The sequence below is a fragment of the Pteronotus mesoamericanus genome, unplaced genomic scaffold (assembly GCF_021234165.1).
Source record: "Pteronotus mesoamericanus isolate MK-2021 breed Mesoamerican mustached bat unplaced genomic scaffold, CSHL_Meso_final contig_220, whole genome shotgun sequence".
Taxonomy (NCBI): domain Eukaryota; kingdom Metazoa; phylum Chordata; class Mammalia; order Chiroptera; family Mormoopidae; genus Pteronotus; species Pteronotus mesoamericanus.
The window spans coordinates 850,106-868,862 of NW_026555091.1; the positions used below are offsets into that span (position 1 = coordinate 850,106).

Here is an 18,757-nt window from a genome sequence, read left to right on the forward strand (position 1 = left end):
CTTCGAAGGCTACAAACGACTGCAGGAAAAGAAAATAAAGTTCCCTTTCTACTTACAGCAAGGGAAATGGTGGAGAAAGAATTTCAGAAGCATATTCACTGTTGTGAAAGAAATTGCACGCGCTGTTCGGACGTTTTCTGGCTGTGCGACCTGCCCGGGATATTAAGGAGCCGAGGGAGGGCAGAGCCCACGTCACTCAGGCGCGCGGGAAGCAGCCGCCTCCTCGCTGCTGTCGGTGGCACGGGGGCAGGGACTGCAATGTCTGCATCCAGATCGGAAGGGTGATCACTTTTCCAAACTGAAGATCATTTCTACATGATATACATCTCCAACCAGTCACCACCCAATGTGCCTCTCTCCCACCAAAACAGGACCGGTGCCCCGTCACAAATAATTAGGGCTGCCCTCTGGGAAATGCAAAGAGGGCCAAGTTGGCACTGTTTGGAGCGCCCCAGTTGTGTCCTTTTCTTCAGGCACAGCACTGCCAGAGACACCTGGGTGTTGCCAGCTCTCGGTACCTAAGGTTCGTGAGTCTTTTGGTCGAGAAAGGGAAGGTACAGGCAAAATGGCTCCAGGAGGTACTTCTCGCTAGAGAGGGTAGCGATCATATTAGAAAAGGCTTTGAGCCAAGAAAGCCAAAGGGAGCCCAAAAAGGCCCCAAGCAGGTGCTGGGAACTTCCCTTCCTTGATTGGGTTGCCACATAGAACCCCCAAATTATAGTTCCATATTAAGACTTACCTGCAGTTGTCCCTAATTTGTGAAGGAGCACACCAAGACTCATGAAAGTTAAGTAACTCACTCAGGGTCACCCAGCTGGCAAGGGCCGACATCAGGCCAGAACCCTGATCTTTGTGACTCCAAAGGGCATGTCTCGCAAACTCCAGGCTGCACATAACCCACCAAGGTAACTTGATTATAAAGTGTGCTTTGCTGATGCAGACTGCATTCTAGTAAAATCCACAATGGATGAAATTGTTTATGACTTGTATCTTCAGGGCCTGGGGGACACAAGGCATTTCAGGGTGCCCTCTGTAAGACCTGACTGCTTGTCACTTGACCAAGTGTCTAGGACAACACATCCCCCCGCCCTCCTCCCTGTCTCCCTGCTTACCTTTGTCTTCTTCCAGTGTCTAAAAACCACACGTGCACTACCTTTAATCTGTCTATGTTAACCATGGTGTTTTATTGGTTTTTAACGTGGATCAAGTCCCCCTCCTTTGTAAACGCCTGCAAGTGTTCTTCCTGCATCTCCACATGCTTTGGTGAACCATGCTGAGCCAATATGCATACTCGTGTTAGCTATCTAGGGGTGAAGGGGGGTTCTAATTATTTTTAGGCCACCCAATTTTTGTCATTATAAAATGGAAGGCCTAATGACTATATTTCTAGGCCAGCCTTCATGCTTCATATACGAGGGTGTAAAGGCCCATGAGATTTGTCCCTAGTGCCCATGATAATTAATGACAAATCCAGACCCAAGACTCTCAGTCCTGAATCTTCCAATTTTGATTACTCGATAATTAACCAATGCTCTATGTAACATGTTCCCAACTTAGTCTTTGTCTTAACTTTATATGTAAAGCTAAGTTTAAGGAGCTTAAATTTACTACATCATAGTATTTTAACACCAGAAATAATGTCTCATTTCTCTTCAATCCCCAGAATTTACCTTAGTGCCTAATATATAGCAAACACTCAAAAGTATGTATGTTGAAGAAACAGATGATCAATTAGGTTTTTTAATAAAGCATATTCTTTAAACAGATAAAGATTAGAGTAAGCTTTTCTTAGGATGTCTTTCTAAAAATCTTTTCTTTTATAGAATTAGGTTATAAGTGCTTAATCAAAATAAAATGATCTCTCCTAAAATTAAAGCATTATATATCAGATTCAGCCTCCCTGAATGTTAATAAGAAAGTTCTTTATTTAGGATATTTCAGGATGATAAAAGTCTTCCATAGACTTTGTTAAGACTTCTTTCTCTATGACTAAATCTGTGATTTTTCTAATGTTAAAAGGAGCTGAATTTGATTCTAAAATCAAAGAACAGACAGAAGTTCAAGTGGGTTGTAAACTTGGCAAAAACATGTTCTACCAAGAAAAAAAGAATTCAGCCTCAAATCTGTTACTGTGCACGCATCTTCCGAAAACTGGAAACGTTTTCCTTTTGTAAGAGCAAAGTCCAGAAAAAAGAATCATAACATCACAGAAAGCAACAGAGTATATTTTGTGTGACTAAAGATACTAAAATTGCTTGTTTGAAATTAGGCCAACCATCTAATGCCTTTTGAAAAGGCAATCTGAAATAGGCCACCTTCTGGCTCTCATTCATGCTTTAGGTTAGGGTGTATATTCCCTTGTGTTCTGAGCTTTGCCGCCGTGAATGGCCATCACTAACCTGGTGCTACAGGGTAGAAATAAGTTTTCCTCATATATTTTTGTTTGCCTTCCACTACCTATAGATCCATGATTGTTCTTTTCCTTCATTGCCATGCTTCCCTTTGCTGTCTTGATATCCTAAAGATAGCTACAACAGTTCGATTGGATTGTTTTCCCTGTGGTAGGTGTTCAGGATTTCTCTCTCGAATAGATTTTAGCATTTGAATCCAGTGTTCACAAGTCTGTGAAATCCTGCCCAGGGCTGCTGGAGCCCCAGATAAAGGAGCTTAGTTTTAAATGTGCCCAGCGTCTCCTGTTGCAAAGGCAGTCTATGGGTTGTAAGGGCTGATGGCATTCTCAGAGTTCGTTCTCAGAGCGTTAGACTGTGAGCTTTGGGAGAGGAGAGGCCTGGTCTCCTTCCCCGTGTATCCCTGGAATCTGGCACGTTGTCTAACACACAGTAAGCACTCAATAGTTAAGTATTTGTAAAGTGAGTATATAAATGCAGCAAGCTTTCTTTTAGAGAATGGCTAATCATCTGTTTTAAGATGATTTTAATTTATTTGGTTGCTTAGAAGGCATACCTTGTGGATGATATGTTTCTAAAACAAATTATGTTGAGGAAGATGTTCTGGATATTTTTCCTTGTCATCAAATTAAATTAAAGGGCATTCTTAGTATTTTTCTTTACCATCTATTTTGCCCTTCATCTGTGGCTTTGACCACAAACAAGCTCAGCAGACACTGAGCTGTGTCTTTCGATTCTCCCCACACTCATCCGGTGCCTGGCACAGAAGACCCAGCCAGCAAGTGGTTGCTGTTAAATGAGTGAGTGAGATTATATGTAAAATACTTTTTAATCAAAATTTAAAATGACTTGGAAGTAATAAAAAAATAACATTAGTAATGGGGGAAAAAAGGTGACATGAAGATATTCTTTAGAGAATCATTAAAATGAGCAGGACCAAGAGATGAAGGTGATTAAATGTGACAGTTATGGAGAGCAGGGCTTGTCCTCTGTCCATCTTTCCTGCCAGCTTGCCTACGCTGAGGTTACCCAAGCCTCTTTTTTTTTATTAAAAAGCAGAGTAATCAGAAGTAACCTGAAATGATACAATGCTGTGCGAACACTACGTGAGCCTTGGCATTTGTAATGGTCTGGTCGATGGTACTGAGGGTGTGTCACTCAGGCAGGAAAGAGTTACACATTCAAGGGGCTTTGCTGAAGATTTTTGAGAAGAAACTATTAACTGAGGGGTGCTGGATTCCAGAGTCACTAAGAGGTAGGGAAGCACCCCAAGGCTGGCAGGAGTAGTGAGCCATAATCACCCGTAAGTCTGAAAAAGCAGAGGGAGAGAACCATGTTCCTAGGGCCGCAGAAGGGAAGCCCCCCACCAGGAGCCATGAAGCTCTGCAGCTGTTTTCAGAAGGAGAAGGTGGTGAGTCAATGCCCCGCCCTCTTTCTCCTGCCCTCAGTCTCCTACCTCTACAGGCACCTCCTATTGACTGGACGCACGTGAAAGCCCAGAGCACAGATGGGGCAGGGAGTGACTGGAGCGGGGGCCGTGGAGACAACGAGAGGCAAAGGAAAACCGACACACCGACTGCCCTGTTGCAGCCGGGCATCCTACGTGGTCCCCCAAAGGCAGCAAGGCGGAAAGCGTGAGCCTGGTTTCTCATGGAAATCTTAGTTCTCCAGCATGGTGACTCCAATTTTTTTTTCCTTTTCCATCCTGGATTATTACCGTTGATCAAGCAGGCTGTAAAAGGACCTCTACTGCCTCTTACTGTCTGGTCACCTGACAATCAACCGGTTAACCCAAGCGAGAACACTGCTTGCTCCCAGACAGCTTCACAAAAGCAAAAACATTGGGGCTGGTTGTCTCCCCAATCACTGAATCAGCACAGAAATGAAAAGCTCCAAAAACACTGGTATTACAAAATTAACAGTCCAGCCATCATCTCAAGTGGTGATGGAGACATTGTTCATTTTGCGCTGGAAATTTCTATTCTTCATGTTCAAATATAAGATGAGCACTGGGTCCAAATTAAAATCTGTCATTACACTCTTCCAGGACAATGAAGGCAAGTTTGCTGTTAAAACTTTAACTTGTTCCATCCCATGATTCTGAGTGGCCAAACCCCTGACCACTTCATGCCACTTCACTCCAGGCACCCTGGCCTCTTGTCTCCTGAGGGTAGAAGCACAGTTTGTGGGAGAGGCGGGGGCAGAGAGAGCTGTCACCAAGTCACTCGCTCTGAATATTTTACTCTGAAGTATCTTTTCAATTTGTTAAGGTAGTGTGTTGATAAGACAGTTTTTAAGAAAATGGTATTGAAAAGATGCCAGAGGAAGCAGTGTGAATGATGTATTTTTTTAGTATAATGGTCAGACCACGGAACAGATAGAGATGGTTCTTTGTGCTCACTGCCCTCTCAACAAGCATCCTCCTGTTAGATGCCAGGAGATAGTGGGGCCATGTCCATTGAGTTTTAAAGTGGAAATGCTGCAAATCAAGAATTCTATACCCTTTCAAGTGGTCTTTGTGGCCTATTCTCTTCAGCATATTAACAGTGATGTGGCCTGCAGCAAGAACGTGTCTCAGAACTATAGATAACACAGACAGACTTTAGAATGGAAATCAACATTATCCTTGACAAGACGGAACCAGGAACCATGGTCCCAGACCTGCTAGATCAAATTTCACAAGAATACAAATGAAAACATTCATTCAGTTTTCAGAACATGTATTTCCCCACATCAGAAGAGAGACTGATCGCAGACTGACGCAGCGCTGGGAAGGCACTCAGACCAGGCCAGCGCAGCCTTAGCAGTGTGTGTGTGGACGCGAACTAGCGGGAGCCTGCTCTGCTCTGTGCAGGTCAGAACGCATATCAACTTCTAGTCACGAGTGCCAGATTTCGTCGCACACATTACTAAGAGCTTATTCAAAAGTACAGACAGAAGTGGCCCGGAAGCCCTCCCTGCGAGGTCTGACTTCAAGGCTCTGGCGAGGCTGAAGCTGAGGAGAAAAGGCCTGGGCTATACAAGAGAGTTTTCTTGAAAAGGGAGTGGTTACCCTGTTCCGTGTTACTCCACAGAGTAGGTTTGGTCCAGTATAAAAGCATTTTCCAAATGGTATGATATGTTCTAACTGCATAAGAGTGCGTCCATGTTACACAAATGCATAAGCTATGGCTAGATGGCCATCTATAAGGAACATTCTGGAAGGGATTCCCCACATTGGACGGCAGGTGGCACCACCCTGGCTTCCCACCTGGGTGCCTGTGGGGTGAGCATGGCCCACTCTCAAGTCCAAACAACCCACACTGCTCCCTGTTGTCTAAACGCAGCTGCTTCCCACACTTGCTGTTGCCCAGCTTCTACAGGCATTTGAGGGTATAACCTGTAATGTCCAGCTCAAAGATTACCTGCTTCTGGGCCTCAGCCTCACCCCAGAGCTGCCACAGAATTTTCTACCATTGGGGGCAGAAGGAAGAGGAATGTGACAAAGAAGTAAGAAAAGTAGACTAGTAAAGAAAAGGTGAACATGGTAAACTCCAAGGAATCTAAGGTTGGACACTCCTTTGGCTTGACACAACTCCAGTGAACCTCACACCCGGAAAGGCTCCTCTCTTGTCTCCCCGGCCCTCATTCACCTTGTAAGTCCATGGGCTTTTCCCCCTGAGCCTCTAGGAACTCAGACTAAGTTAAGTGTGAAGCTGGCCAGTAGGATCCGGAAGCCTTTATAACCAGGCCAGCTCAGAAAAGCAGCCTTTCAGTTGACTCTTCCTACAAGGCAGCCCTGTCAGAGACTCCCAGGGCCCTGGCTCCTCGGTGCTGTGGTCGGTGTGAGGCTGCCACCTGCTGATTGTTCGGACAAAGTGCCTGAGGCATCTGTCTCCTCCCAGGCAGAAGTGTTTCAAAAGGTGCACTGGCCCTTCCCAGGCAGGGCCCGCCAATTAGGGAAGGTAAACTCTGACTCGGTGAAGAGAGCCCTGTGCTGCAAAAGGTAATCTCTAATAAATATTAATAATTATACTCACTGATGAAATTGAATGACATTAATAGTGAGTTCTAGTAGCTGATATTAAGATGCTATTCTGCAGCAAAATTTCATATATATAATTATATCATCTTTTACACATGCATAAGTCTTCATGTATTGATTATTGAATATGATTCTCATTGCAGTCCCACAAGCAAAATATTGTTGCCATATCCATTTCTTTCCGCATGAGGAAACAGACTATGAGAGCACAGAGACGTGCGGAGATCACGCGGCTAGCAAGTAGGAGAGTCCGAACCTGAAGGCAGCAGCTCCTAGAGTTGTGAGAAGGGGGATGGCAAACATTTTACATGAAGCCTATGTTCCAAAACAGAGATTACCTGGGAAGTTTTGAGAATAGGGATGTACCAGGACTCCTTCACAGCCCGTTGTACAAACTTTGTACCAAAACATGCAGAGAGAACAAGTTCTGAAGTCTGTTTTGTCTGTCCTTCAGCAAGGTCCGCCCCTCCCGGTGAATACCTGTGGGTCCCCCGTTCTTTCTGTGGCATGAGGAGGGCAGAGGGGAAGGGGCGGAAGTCAGTGCTGTCTTGCTCTCTTCTGTCTGCACGCTTTGTTCTCTGCGGAGGGTCTCAGGGTCGGAGGAGGAACAGGCTGTGGTGGGTCCTGAAGCCACGAGGGGAGCTTTGAACGGGAGGTTTGTGTAGAAAATCCATGAGGATGGACTGCTCACCCTGCAGAGATACTCCATGAAGAGGCACCAGCCCTTTGTATATATAGTACCAAAAAAAAAATTTGAAATTCTGCATTGAGCTTTTGAAAGGTTTCTGGCATAATTATCATTTATTTATACCCATACTTGTTATAAATAGGATTTTTTTCTAACTTAAAAAGGATCTGAAGAGTTTTAGTATTGGCTGAGTTAATTATAACAAGAACAGTGAAGTGTTAAACGTTACACAATATTGTATAAATCATTGCACAATTTTCTATAATAAGTGCACAATGCGTGTACACTGTTTCCCATGACAACAAGTAAATAAGTATTCTATCCACCAGGGGAAAGGCTGGATAAAAATTGTGCATCACAGGTAAAGGAAAATTTTACAGGCAGTTCCTTTCATGCAAACCAATTGATTTTATAACAGGTATTTAATTTTCTTTAGTCTTCTAGGTTTTTTTAATAAACCCTACTCTACATTGTTATTATTTTTGTTTAAGTAGTCAAATATCTTTTCAAAGATTTAGATAACAACTCTTTAAAATGCACCCACGCAGGTTTGTTTGTTCTTTTTTCTTTCAGTACTTTAAAGATGTTACTCCACTCTCTTCTGGCTTGGATTATTCTGATGAGAAATCTGCTGCCTTTCTTACCTTTGTTTCCTCCATGTGTAATGAGTCTTTTTTCCCCTGGCTTATTTTAAGACTTCTCTCTTGATCAATGGTGTTGGACAATTTCATTTTGGTGAGCCTTGTTACATTTTCCTTCATATTTCTGGTGTTTGGTGTTGTTTCAACTGCTCAAAACAAACTCTTCTTGGAAATGTTTTGTCCTATGTGCCTCTCTTCTTTGGGATATTCCGATTACGTGTGAACTCAGGTGCTTGGATGTGTCCCAGGCTCACTGATGCTCTTTTGATTGTTTAACTTCCTGTTTTTGTGATCTCTGTCTTTTATTTGGGATAGTTTCTATGTCTCTGTCTTCAGTTTCACTAATCTTTTCTTCTGCAATCTCCAAAATGCTGTTGTTAATCTCATCCAGTATAACTTTTACCTGAGACATTGTAGTTTTCATCTCTAGAATTTCAATTTGGGTGTATTATAATATCTCATAATCTTTACTTAACACATTTAATCTTTATTCTGCTCCTTGAATATATGGACTATAGTAATAATAAAGTGTTTTCATGTTCTTGTTTGCTAATTGTCACATCTGTGTCAGTTTTAGGTTCATTACAGTTTATTGATTTTGATTTTTCTTCTCATTGTGATCATATTTTCCTGATTCATTGCATGCCTAGTATGTTTCATTAGATGCCAGATACTGTGAGTGTTACCTGTGGGTGCTAGATATTACTGTATTGCTATAAGTATTCTCAGCTTAGATCTGAGACACAGTTGAGTTACTTGGAAACCATTTGATCTTTTAAGGTCTTGATTTTAAGGGCTGTTAGGTGGGAAGAATACTTTTTTGAGGGCTGATTATTCCTCACTCTTAAGGCAAGACTCATCTGAGCACCTTCTCCTGCCAGCGCTCTGTGAATTACGAAGCTTTAGGGTCTGGCTGGTGGGAGCACGCGCTGTTCCAGGCCTGGGTGAGTGGTGGGCATTGCTGTGTCTCCTACTCCTTTCCAATGTGCCTTCCCACAGCCTTCTGGGTTTGCTCACATGCATGAGCTGGTCAGTACTCAGCTGAATACTCAAGAGGGGCCCTGTAGAGCTCTCTCTCTGGGCCACTCTCTCCTCTCTCCCTGCTGACTCTGGGAGCTTGAGCTGGCCCTGTCTTTTCAGACTCTCAGTCCTGCCTCCTCAGCCTGGGGAGTCTGCAGGGAGGCCACTCTCCCTGCAGCAGGGTGACCGTAGAACTCACACTATTTGTGTTTTTAATGTCCTGAGGCCCATTTTCCTGAAGCCATATTTTCATATACTTTGTTCAGGTTTTTAGTTGTGTCAGCTGGCAGGGAAATCTAGTTTTTGTTACTCACACTTGCCAGAAACAGCAGATTTCTCATCAGAATGATCCAAAGAGAGGTTATTTAGGTCTATGACTAGTAAATACTTTTATATTTTACCCTTAGTTACGTGACAAGAAGTAACAGCTGTGTCAAAAGACATGGTTTCCTCAAAACTTTGCTCAAGTTTCCTTCATATCCTTATAATTCAGCCATTAAAAACTGGTATCTTCTGATTTTTAGCCGTTCATTGTATTTGAAGTGAATTCATGAATGTGGAGTTTACAAATTTTTAATTCTGCAAATCCAAGCTTCTTCCCGTCTACATTGCCCTCAGGGGGAGGCAGTTGGGATGTGGGCTGGTAGGCCCCACCCTGCGACTCCATATCCACCAGTGCCTTTTGCAGACACGTGGGCAGGTAAGGCGGGTGGCAGGAAGTCCTACAAGGAGAAGAGGCGCTGCCACCCTTGCCAGTGGGGCTGTCCTTGACCGTTGGATCTAGAACTCACAAGCAGAGGCCGGCCTGTTTGTTCGTTTTTTCCTTTGAACCCTTCTGCAGCAGCTGGTTCTGCAAGGCAAGGCAAATCCCCTCCTTCCTCCGAGGTACCAGACATCCAAGCCCTACACCCACCAACCACCAGCTTTTCACTCTCAGCCCCCCACCCCAAACCCATGCCCATCTTTTCTTCCAGGACAAATAAGGCTCCTCCTTCTGCTTTTTGTACTGTAAGGAGGCTGCAGTCCAACCATCCCCTTTCTGCCCAGGAGACTTCTTCATCTAGCCCATACTGCAGTGCAACTAGAAGCATTTCCCATTAAAGAAGAGGAAAAAAATAATCCTGGAATTTAATCTTTAGCAGGGTGACTCCCTAGCAACCGCCCCATTCCCCGACCCCCATTAATATAACCTGATATTTACATAGGAAGTGACAGACAGGTTTAGAGTTTCAAGATGCTCATGCCTGGAGAGTCTTTACCTGCCCACACATAATGTTGCTCCTTCTCTGCCCCTTCCAACCTCTCAAAATGACAGGAGTGGCATTGTAAGACATGAGCATGGGCTTTGGTCATGTGAGCAGAGTCCAGATGAGGTTTGTAAGGGGTTCTTAGCCAACATTTAATCAAAAGATCAAGAATATATATGGCTTAGTCCATGTGGGCTGCTATAGCAGAATACTGTCAACTAGGTGGCTTACCAACAGAAATTTATTTCTCACAGGCTGGAAGTCCAAGATCAAGGTGTCAGCAGATTTGGTGCCTAGCAAGGGCCCACTTCCTGGTTCATAGGTGCTCATCTCTTGCTGTGTGCTCTCCTGGTGGGAGGACGAGGGAGCTCTCTGGGGTGTCCTTTATAAGGGCACTAATCCTATTAATAAGAGCTCTGACCCCATTACCAGATAACCCACCAAAGGCCCCACTTCCTAATACTATCACCTTGGGGGTTAGAATTTCAGCATCTGAATTTGGAGGGGAGGCACAAATACTCAGTTTATTGTAATATGTATACGCACAGATGTATAAACTTGGGGTTTTATTGGGTTTTTATTAATGTGACATTTAAGGCATATGCATTTCCTTCTGGATTTTCTTCCCCATAGTAAAGATCTGTTTCACAATCATTGTTATTCTGAGAGATGTTAGTCTCCCTGCCTTTGTGTCATGTTTTACTCCTTATATGAGGAAACCGGTGATGGAATTTTACATGGACCCTCTGGCAGTTGGGGGGAAAAGCCTTGGAATTGCCTCATGCACTTCTCTTTCCCTGCTGCAGGCATTTGTGGAGGATCCACGGCATGCCGGGCGCTCGGGGGTTTGAGCCCAGCCTTGCTGGCCTGTTTGCGCCTTACTCACCCAGGCCTCTCCTTTCCTTTCCGCAGGTGCCATGGTGAGCAGGGCAAACAGCTGTCAGTCTGACAGCAGCGGGTTCCTGGAGGAGCTGCCAGAACCACCAGCCTTGCAGGTGGAGGGCCCGGGAGGGCTGGGAGGGGGTGGGGAGGGGAAGAAATGCAAGCTGACAGGGTGCTGCCAAATCCAGAAAGGGCAATCGATGCTTAGAAGACACATGCCACAGGCACCCAAGAGACAGGGGACATTAAACAAGGTGCCGGGAGGCTCAACATTCCTTTCCCTTTTATTTTCTTTTACTTTTACTACACAAGGAAGGTGAGCCTCATAGAAAGAAGGTCCCAGCTAAAGTAGTAAACTGACAGAAACCGGAGTGTGTAACTTACTCTCATCTCCTGACCCCTAAGTCAATGGTAATGATGAGGGGAAAAGAAAGCAGTTCTTCAGCCTCGCACCTCCCCTGCCTTCCTGACCCCTTTGCCTCCTTCCCGGCTTCTTCCACAGGTGCCTTCCCTGCCTGCAGGCCCGAGCCCTGCTGAGGACGGATGCAGACGGCCAGGGGGTCAGAGCCAGCGCCTGGCGCCTGCCCAGCACGGCCAGCGAGACTCAGAGGAGTCTGACTCCAAGAGTGGGACGAGCATGTCCTTCTCCAGCCAAGACTGGAGTGTCTTAGAAGAAAAGTCCTCAACGTCTGTGGTGGAGGCGGAGTCTCATCTGGAGGCCACAGAAGGACAGCCAGGACTGTCAACCTCCGATGTGGCCCTGAGCAGGGCCTCCGGTGGGGGAGAACACCGAGGGAAAGACGGCCACCAGAGGCAGCCCCCGCCTGTGCCCCACACTCAACATGAGGCTGATATCAGCACAACTCCCTGCCCGTATGATCTGGAGTTCACGGTGACCCATGTCACTGAAGGGAGGAGTGGGTTTCTGAGGCCTGGGGGGACTGGGGACACGCATGTGCAAAGCCACCTCTGGGAGCCTCAGACATCACTGGACATGGATCATGCTAGAGACAAGTCCCTTCATGTCGGCCCGGAGGCCCCAAGAGGAGCGGAATGCGGTGAACCCTGCCCCGACTTCCACCACAGAGCCCAGACAGGGGAAAGTCCGCCAGAGCCTGTCCCCAAGTCCAGCAAAGCCGGACCCTCTGCAGCGAACCTTATTCACACATCTGAAAAGGCTGTTCCCCACCGAGAGAAGGTGCCTAAAGGCGCTACTCCCCACGTGAAGCCGAGGTATGGTGCTGCGGGTCCGAAGCCACCCAGGGCAGAGCCTGAGCTGGGAGCCCTTCCTCCCCGCACTGGCTCCAGCTCCGGTCGCCCTGAGTCTGTGACAGTCCAGAGGCCCTCCCGCCTGGTGTCAGCTGCTCAGAGTGCTGTGGCCTTAGGGCCTTACTCTAGAAGAACAACTTTAGAACGCACTGTGGGTGACCCTGCTGCCACGACAGAACCAGTTCTGGGGACAGAAGCCAGACAGTTCCATGATGTTTCTGTTCAGACCGATCTTTGGGAGGCCAGGTCCTGGCATTGCTATTCAGTTCCAAGTAGCAAGGCCCAGCCCTGGACCAAATCCATCTCCCTGGATGCCGGCCTCCCTAGCAGCTGCTCGGTTCATACCTGCCACGCCGTACCCGCCCACTGCTGGGGTTGCTCTCGTCACCATCCCCACTGCCACCCGGGGGGACAAAGCCCCAGCCCAGTGCCCTTGGCCTGCAGCTGCGGCCTGTGCTCACATAGCCACCGGGAGGAGCAGTTCTCGAAGACTCTGGAAGTCCTGCGGGACCCTGCAGTGAGGGAGCTGTGCTCTGTAAGTGTGACCTCTGCAAAGGTGGGGGCGAGGGCGGATGAGGGGGCAGCAAACTCCGAAGGGGTGGTGTTTCGCCTTCCTTCTCAGACGCCACTCAGGGCATACCTTTCCATTGCAAATCAGGAGTAGAATTTGTAGAGTGCTTTATGGTTTATGACTTTTCTCACAAACTTCTTTTTACTTTATACTTCCTATTACTTTGTGAATTAAGGAAGGCAAATTTTGGTATCAGCTCCCATTTCACAGAGGGCTAGAGAACCTTACATAAATTCCTGCAGAAGGTTATAAACATCATTAATGCATCCGAACCTCATCTTCGATGCAGTCTAACTGACCGATTCTCTGTCTTAAATTCACTTAGCTGTATGGTCTTGCACAAGTCACACAGTTTCTGTGAGCCTAGTTCTGAGTAGCCGCAACAGTGTGGAGAGAGCTGGCCACTAGAAAGAGACATCTCTCCTGATTTGAGGCTTTGACCTGTAGCACTTCTGCAGGAAGTGCAGCGTTTCTGTGGCCCAGCCTCAGACTTGTATACAGGTCTTAAATGAACAGGAGTTTGGGCGAGTGTACACACCACCACCCCGTGTCTTCTAATACCTTGTCTCCCATTGACCTGACCCTCCCACTTTTTAAAATTTTGCAATTATACCAAAAAATGGTACTTTTATATCAAATTGATTTAGTGATATATACCTGCTGAAATGCATACTACATTGGGTTTTACTAGAAGACAATGCATGTCTCTTTAAATCCAAGGAACCACAAACACACACTCAAAGGAATCAAAACACAGATACACATGCGTATTTGCACTTCTCTGCTGGTGCACACACACACACACACAGGCAGAAAAGCAAGTGAAAACGAGGTATTTCATTCACCCATGGGAAGAGGCTCCTTAAATAAACTAAAGAACAGAGTCAGGAACATACAGAAGAAGCATCAGCAGTGAGCAAGCCTGGGTTTGCAAGGCCCAGAAATATCAGGGAGAAAAATGGCACTAAGTTAGATGCAGAGTGCTGGCTGAGGATAGAAAAGTTAATAATTAATGAGAAAATTATCTAAAAATGGGTTTTGGACCAAGTGAATATTATAGGAAGAGGCCAATGCCATCTATTACATGGCAATGGAAGTTCCAAGCATATGTTGAAATCAAAAGCATTTTAGGTTAAAAACCCAGAAAAACAGCGCCGCATCACCACCTCACCCCCTCACATAGCAGCCTGTACCAGTGCAGAGGACGCTTGACTGGTAAATGCCATTTTCATGGACTTGGGAGTCACCTAAGACAAATTTGGGGGCATTAAAAAGTTATTTTATAACATTTATGATTTATATTTAAAGAAAAAGAAAAGCGTACGCAGTTTAAAATGTAATGTGAGCCAATTCAAAAGTTCCTGGTCATTTGGTGGGACGGTTCTTGCTGTTGAAGTTGTGTTAGTGGGCGTGGCTCAGACCACGCATTGGGTTGCGTTATAACCCAGCTCTTCTATTGCCAAAACAACTTCAAACCAGTGCCAGCTTTTTTTATATTTATTAATTTTATTTTCTTAAGGTTTTCTTTTTTCTGGGACTACTTCAATACTCGTTCTAGAGCCCAAATGTATTTTCTGTGTTTCCAAATGACCAGGAGATGGCAGTGTTTCAGAGTTTTCCAAGCCGTTCCCTTGACCAGGAACTGGAGACCCTATAGCCCAGCTCACCCCTCCCCACCCCCGCCCCACCTTCCAATTACAAAATCTAAAATAACTAGAGGAAACGTACAATTCAGTGATGACAATGTCCAGCTTACTTGAGCACCCCATTTCCATGTCCTTGGTCTTGCTGGCCATGGAATGTGCTCGTCTTGTAGGAATCTGCTAGGGTCACACATTATCTCCCTCCTAAGGGGACAAATAACTTCTCAGTGTGGCCAGCCACACAGTAGCCCCTGCTGTGACACAGAAGAGAAGAAGTGAACCCTTGGGTTTGAAATCTGACTGCCATTTTTTTGACCTTGGACAAATTTATTAACCATTCTATGTCACAACACTTTATCTCTAAAAGGAGTCCTTCATGGTCTCTATGATCTTTTCTGGCTTGAAGAGCCATCATTGTATTCACCTTTCACACACTCTTGCCAACACCCATAATGCTTCAAACACGCCTCTAATGGATTAAGGTGCACTCATACGGAAGCAAAAGTAGCTGGAGAGTTTTGCTATGTAAATACGTTATTCAACATAAAAATTAGAAGACAGAATCAAAACTGAACTCTGCAAGCAAAACGATGGAGAGTTTTCAGAAGAGATCAGGCACGTTCAGGGTGGTATGGCCATAGACAAAATGATGGAGAGTTTTCAATAAAACAAATAGCATTCTCAGGAAAATAATTTTTATTATGACAATTCTGGTTTTTAAAAAAAATACAGCATCAGGCTGCCAGGTTCTTGGCCATGTGGTTTTGAGGAGAAGGGTAAAAAACCTGGGACTTCTTCAAAGCAGGGCTAGGAAAAATTAACATAGCTGTAAGATTGGTTCTCATGAAAGGAAGAAGAAAAGGTTAAAAAGAGGCCTGCCTGAGAAATCAGTTTCCTTTCAAGAGCTTCCTAGAAGCCCAGCCTCATGCTCTCCACTTTCATCTCATTGCTATCCTGAGTGCACGGAATGCTAGGGAATGTAGTTGTTTTTTTTTTTTTTTTTACTTAGACATATTGCTGCCCCTAAGATATAAGAGTTTGCTAATAAAAATAAAGGGGAAAAAGATAGTAGGTAGGCAACTAGCAGCCTCTGCCCCACCAATCAGGAAGGGGGTCCAAACCCATGGGCCTGGCAGAGAGAACATTAGGCTTCAATCAGCATTTACGTCACTCAGTCAATGGGTTGGGATGCTGCGCTTCTGGATTATGGACCCATTCAAAGCATGGTCCAGCCTGAGCTGGAAAGCAAGAGATGGCTGGTAAGAACTCAGTAAATCAACAGAGTGCCTAACGGACTGGGCTTGGTGGCTACAGGAAGATATTTAAATAAGGAAACCAAAGCATACGGGGAAAATACGATTTAAAGAGTGATTCCCATCAGGAGCAGTGGGGAGCAGGATTGGGAGGGCAGTTCAGTCCCCGATTCCGGTTCATGGCAAGATGGCGCGCCCAGCCATGCCTGCCTTCCCGGGGATGGGCTCGTTAGTGAGCTGGGGGTGACCCCCGATTTCAGTCACCAGAGACTGTGATTAAGCCAAGCTAAGACTAATAAAAAGTATTCTTAGAAGGCTTTCTGAACAGATGTGTTCCGTGCTGAACAGATGTGTTCTGTGCTATTGAGGTTCAGAGTGAGGCAGTACTTGGCAAAAAGTGAAACAAGGTAGACTTACCTTCTCTAACCACATGCCCACACTCTGGCCATTCCCCCACCCCCTATTACAACCTCCCATCCTGTATCACCTAGTCCCCTGGACTGCCTTCCCACCCAACACCTTTGGCCCTCCCGGCCCAGCCAGTATCGCCTCTGGTTGCTCAGAGAAGCCCAAGGCTGGGCTCTCCCTATTCTCTCCCTGGCATATTAGCAGTGGGGCAAAGCAGTGGACCCAGGTTGGGTGGCAGCCTCCACCGTGGCAAACTGGCGGTGAATCAGAAGGACATCCTTCTGAACTCTTTCTGATTATTCTCAGTGCACAGCCTACGAGATGGACGCAATGAAGATGCTCTGCCGGGGTTTCCGGGAGCATTTAGAGGAAATTGAACAGCACCTTACAGGACAGCAGGCGCTCTTTTCTGGGGACATGTCAGAAGAGGAAAGGTAATTAATTATCTGAGGGAGCCATAATGGCGAGTACCAACCCACACCCCTGCAGCCAGGAAAGGTAATCAGGACAGGACAGAGGAGCACCGAGCAGCAGGGCTAATGAGATGCCAGCCAACCTTGCCTGGGCTCTCATGCTCTTGTTCTTGTTTTCTCGGTGGGAATCTCTGAGAGCCGTTGGCTAGGTAGCCACGCGTACTCTGGACGGCCAGGGCGGTCTGAGGTCAGGGGTGGGCGGCAGCTGGGAGAGGGCCTGGTCAGCAGGACATCTGTAATCAATGCAAATGGCCTCCTGTAAATGCACATGTCAGGACTGACTAGAGTTTTGAAAATCTGCATTATTTTCACATAGATTAGAAGTACAGAATCCAAATGTAGACTAGTAATTCCCTGAAGTGGGGGGGAGTGGGACTAGGGGTTAACTGTAAAAAGCCATGAAGGTTCTCACTGGGAAGATGGCATTGTTCCAAATCTGGATGGTGACCGTTGCACAACTTAATAAATTCACTAAAAATTATTGAATGGGACTCAACATGGGTAAACTTCATGATACGTAAATTAGTCTGCAATAGAGTTGTTTAAAAAGAAAACCCTGTCCTAGTAATACACCTATGTCTTCAATTGATACAAATAAAGGAGGGGACATTTTCATTCCCTTGCAAGAAATATCAAAGGAGTGACCTGCGTTTTGAGAGGAGCTGTACAAGACAGCACTTGGGTGGAGGTGGTTGTGAAACCTAACTTTCTGTTATTTACCTGCAGGAAGGAGGCGGAGCACCTGCAAGCTTTGCGCAAGGCCCTGAGGCAGCAAGTGGAGGAGCTAGAGTTTCAGTTAGGAGACCGGGCCCAGCAAATCAGAGGAGGGATCCTGTTGGTACGGGGCCAGGGGGCGTGGAGTCGGGCTGCATGCTGCCCACTGTAGGAGGGGTACATTCAGTGAGAAACTGGATTGTGCAATTGTTTGAGGTTCCAGGGCTGTACGCCAGCCCCTGCATTTTAAATGTAAAGAAATTGAAGTGCACTGGTTTGCTCAAGGCCACGTGGCTAGCTGATGGTAAATCAAGGTTAGAACTCAGGTCACCTAACCCCCACGCCCAGCTTTGTCTCTGCCCTGTACATTTGTCATTAGTCCATTTTCCAAATGAGAACAGAGACGCAGCTTTGGCCCGAACATGGGCTGAGTCTCGGCCAGCATCTGCTGCTGGCTCGCAACCCACTCTGGAGAAGGAGCCACCCGTCAACGCCCTTCCTGCAAGCCTGGGTTAGCTGGTCAGTGTATAGAAGGTAAGTTGTCCACTCTTTTTTGTTTTTGTTTTCCTTTTAGCAGCTTGAGCTTCTCGCAGGAGAGCCCCCTGAAAACCGTACAAATCCGCACCAGTATGACTGGACAGAAGACAAGAAGGGCCAGACTCCAGCCGCCCAAGCCCGGCCAGCCGTGGCCCTTGGGGCTGCCTTGCCTGCCGACAGCAGCCAGTGGGCTTCCTGCCCGGGCATAACCCGCGTGGCTGCCTGTCCCCCACTCACCTGGGAGAGCCACGCCAGGATGTCTCCTCCGGCTCAGGAAGAGTTGGGTTCAGCCCTTGTGTCCACCTGTCCCATTGGAGAAAAGGACACAGATGTCAGCCTCTAGCTCAGAGTGGGTTTGGTGGCCTTCCTGCCAAATGCAAGAGCACACCAGAGAAGGATCTCTAAATTCCCCCAAGGAGATTTATCGCTTGATTTTTTAAAAATATTCTACTCTATGGCTAAACCCGGGAGGAACTGAGAATATTCTAATTTCCATTCAATACACAATAAGTGAGCACCTACTGTGCGCCTGGCATAAAGAATACGTGGTGGCCAACATATATACAGCAAGTCCCCTCTTATCATCAATAGTTTCTGTGACTTGAAGGAAAACGTTGTATGATGAAACCGATTTTACCACAGGCTAATTGCTATACACAAGAGTTAAGCTCCCACGGCCTTTAATCAATGTCACGATGAAACTGTTGGAAAAAAGAATGTTATTCGAGGATCTGTTATATATTTCAAAGTACATACAGTGTACAGCCTTCACTGTGCTCAAATTTACCATCCTCTTGGGGAGAGAGAATGTAAACATAAACACGCATGAATGGAAAACCTGTGTGAAAGTGCTTTAAAGGAAATCATGGGGTGTTTTGACAGAGGACACAGCAAGGGGTCCGATTTAGAGCCGGGGATGATATGCAGGGCCTGGTGGCAGGAGTGGCAACAGAAGCCTCAGGCACAAGGCCCCTTCCGG

At 46.2% G+C, this 18,757-nt stretch overlaps 1 protein-coding gene across 1 annotated transcript in view; it reads left to right on the forward strand.

The window, feature by feature from the left end:
* ITPRID1 (ITPR interacting domain containing 1) overlaps window positions 1-18,336 on the forward strand; it is a 66,597-nt gene extending 48,261 nt beyond the window's left edge. Inside the window, exons 9-13 of the mRNA XM_054571263.1 lie at window positions 10,941-11,023; window positions 11,413-12,714; window positions 16,361-16,488; window positions 17,254-17,365; window positions 17,816-18,336. Of these exons, the coding sequence (XP_054427238.1) occupies window positions 10,941-11,023; window positions 11,413-12,714; window positions 16,361-16,488; window positions 17,254-17,365; window positions 17,816-18,121 (1,931 nt within the window). The 3' untranslated portion in view covers window positions 18,122-18,336. The remainder of the gene's footprint in view (window positions 1-10,940; window positions 11,024-11,412; window positions 12,715-16,360; window positions 16,489-17,253; window positions 17,366-17,815) is intronic.
* Window positions 18,337-18,757: the final 421 nt, after the last annotated feature.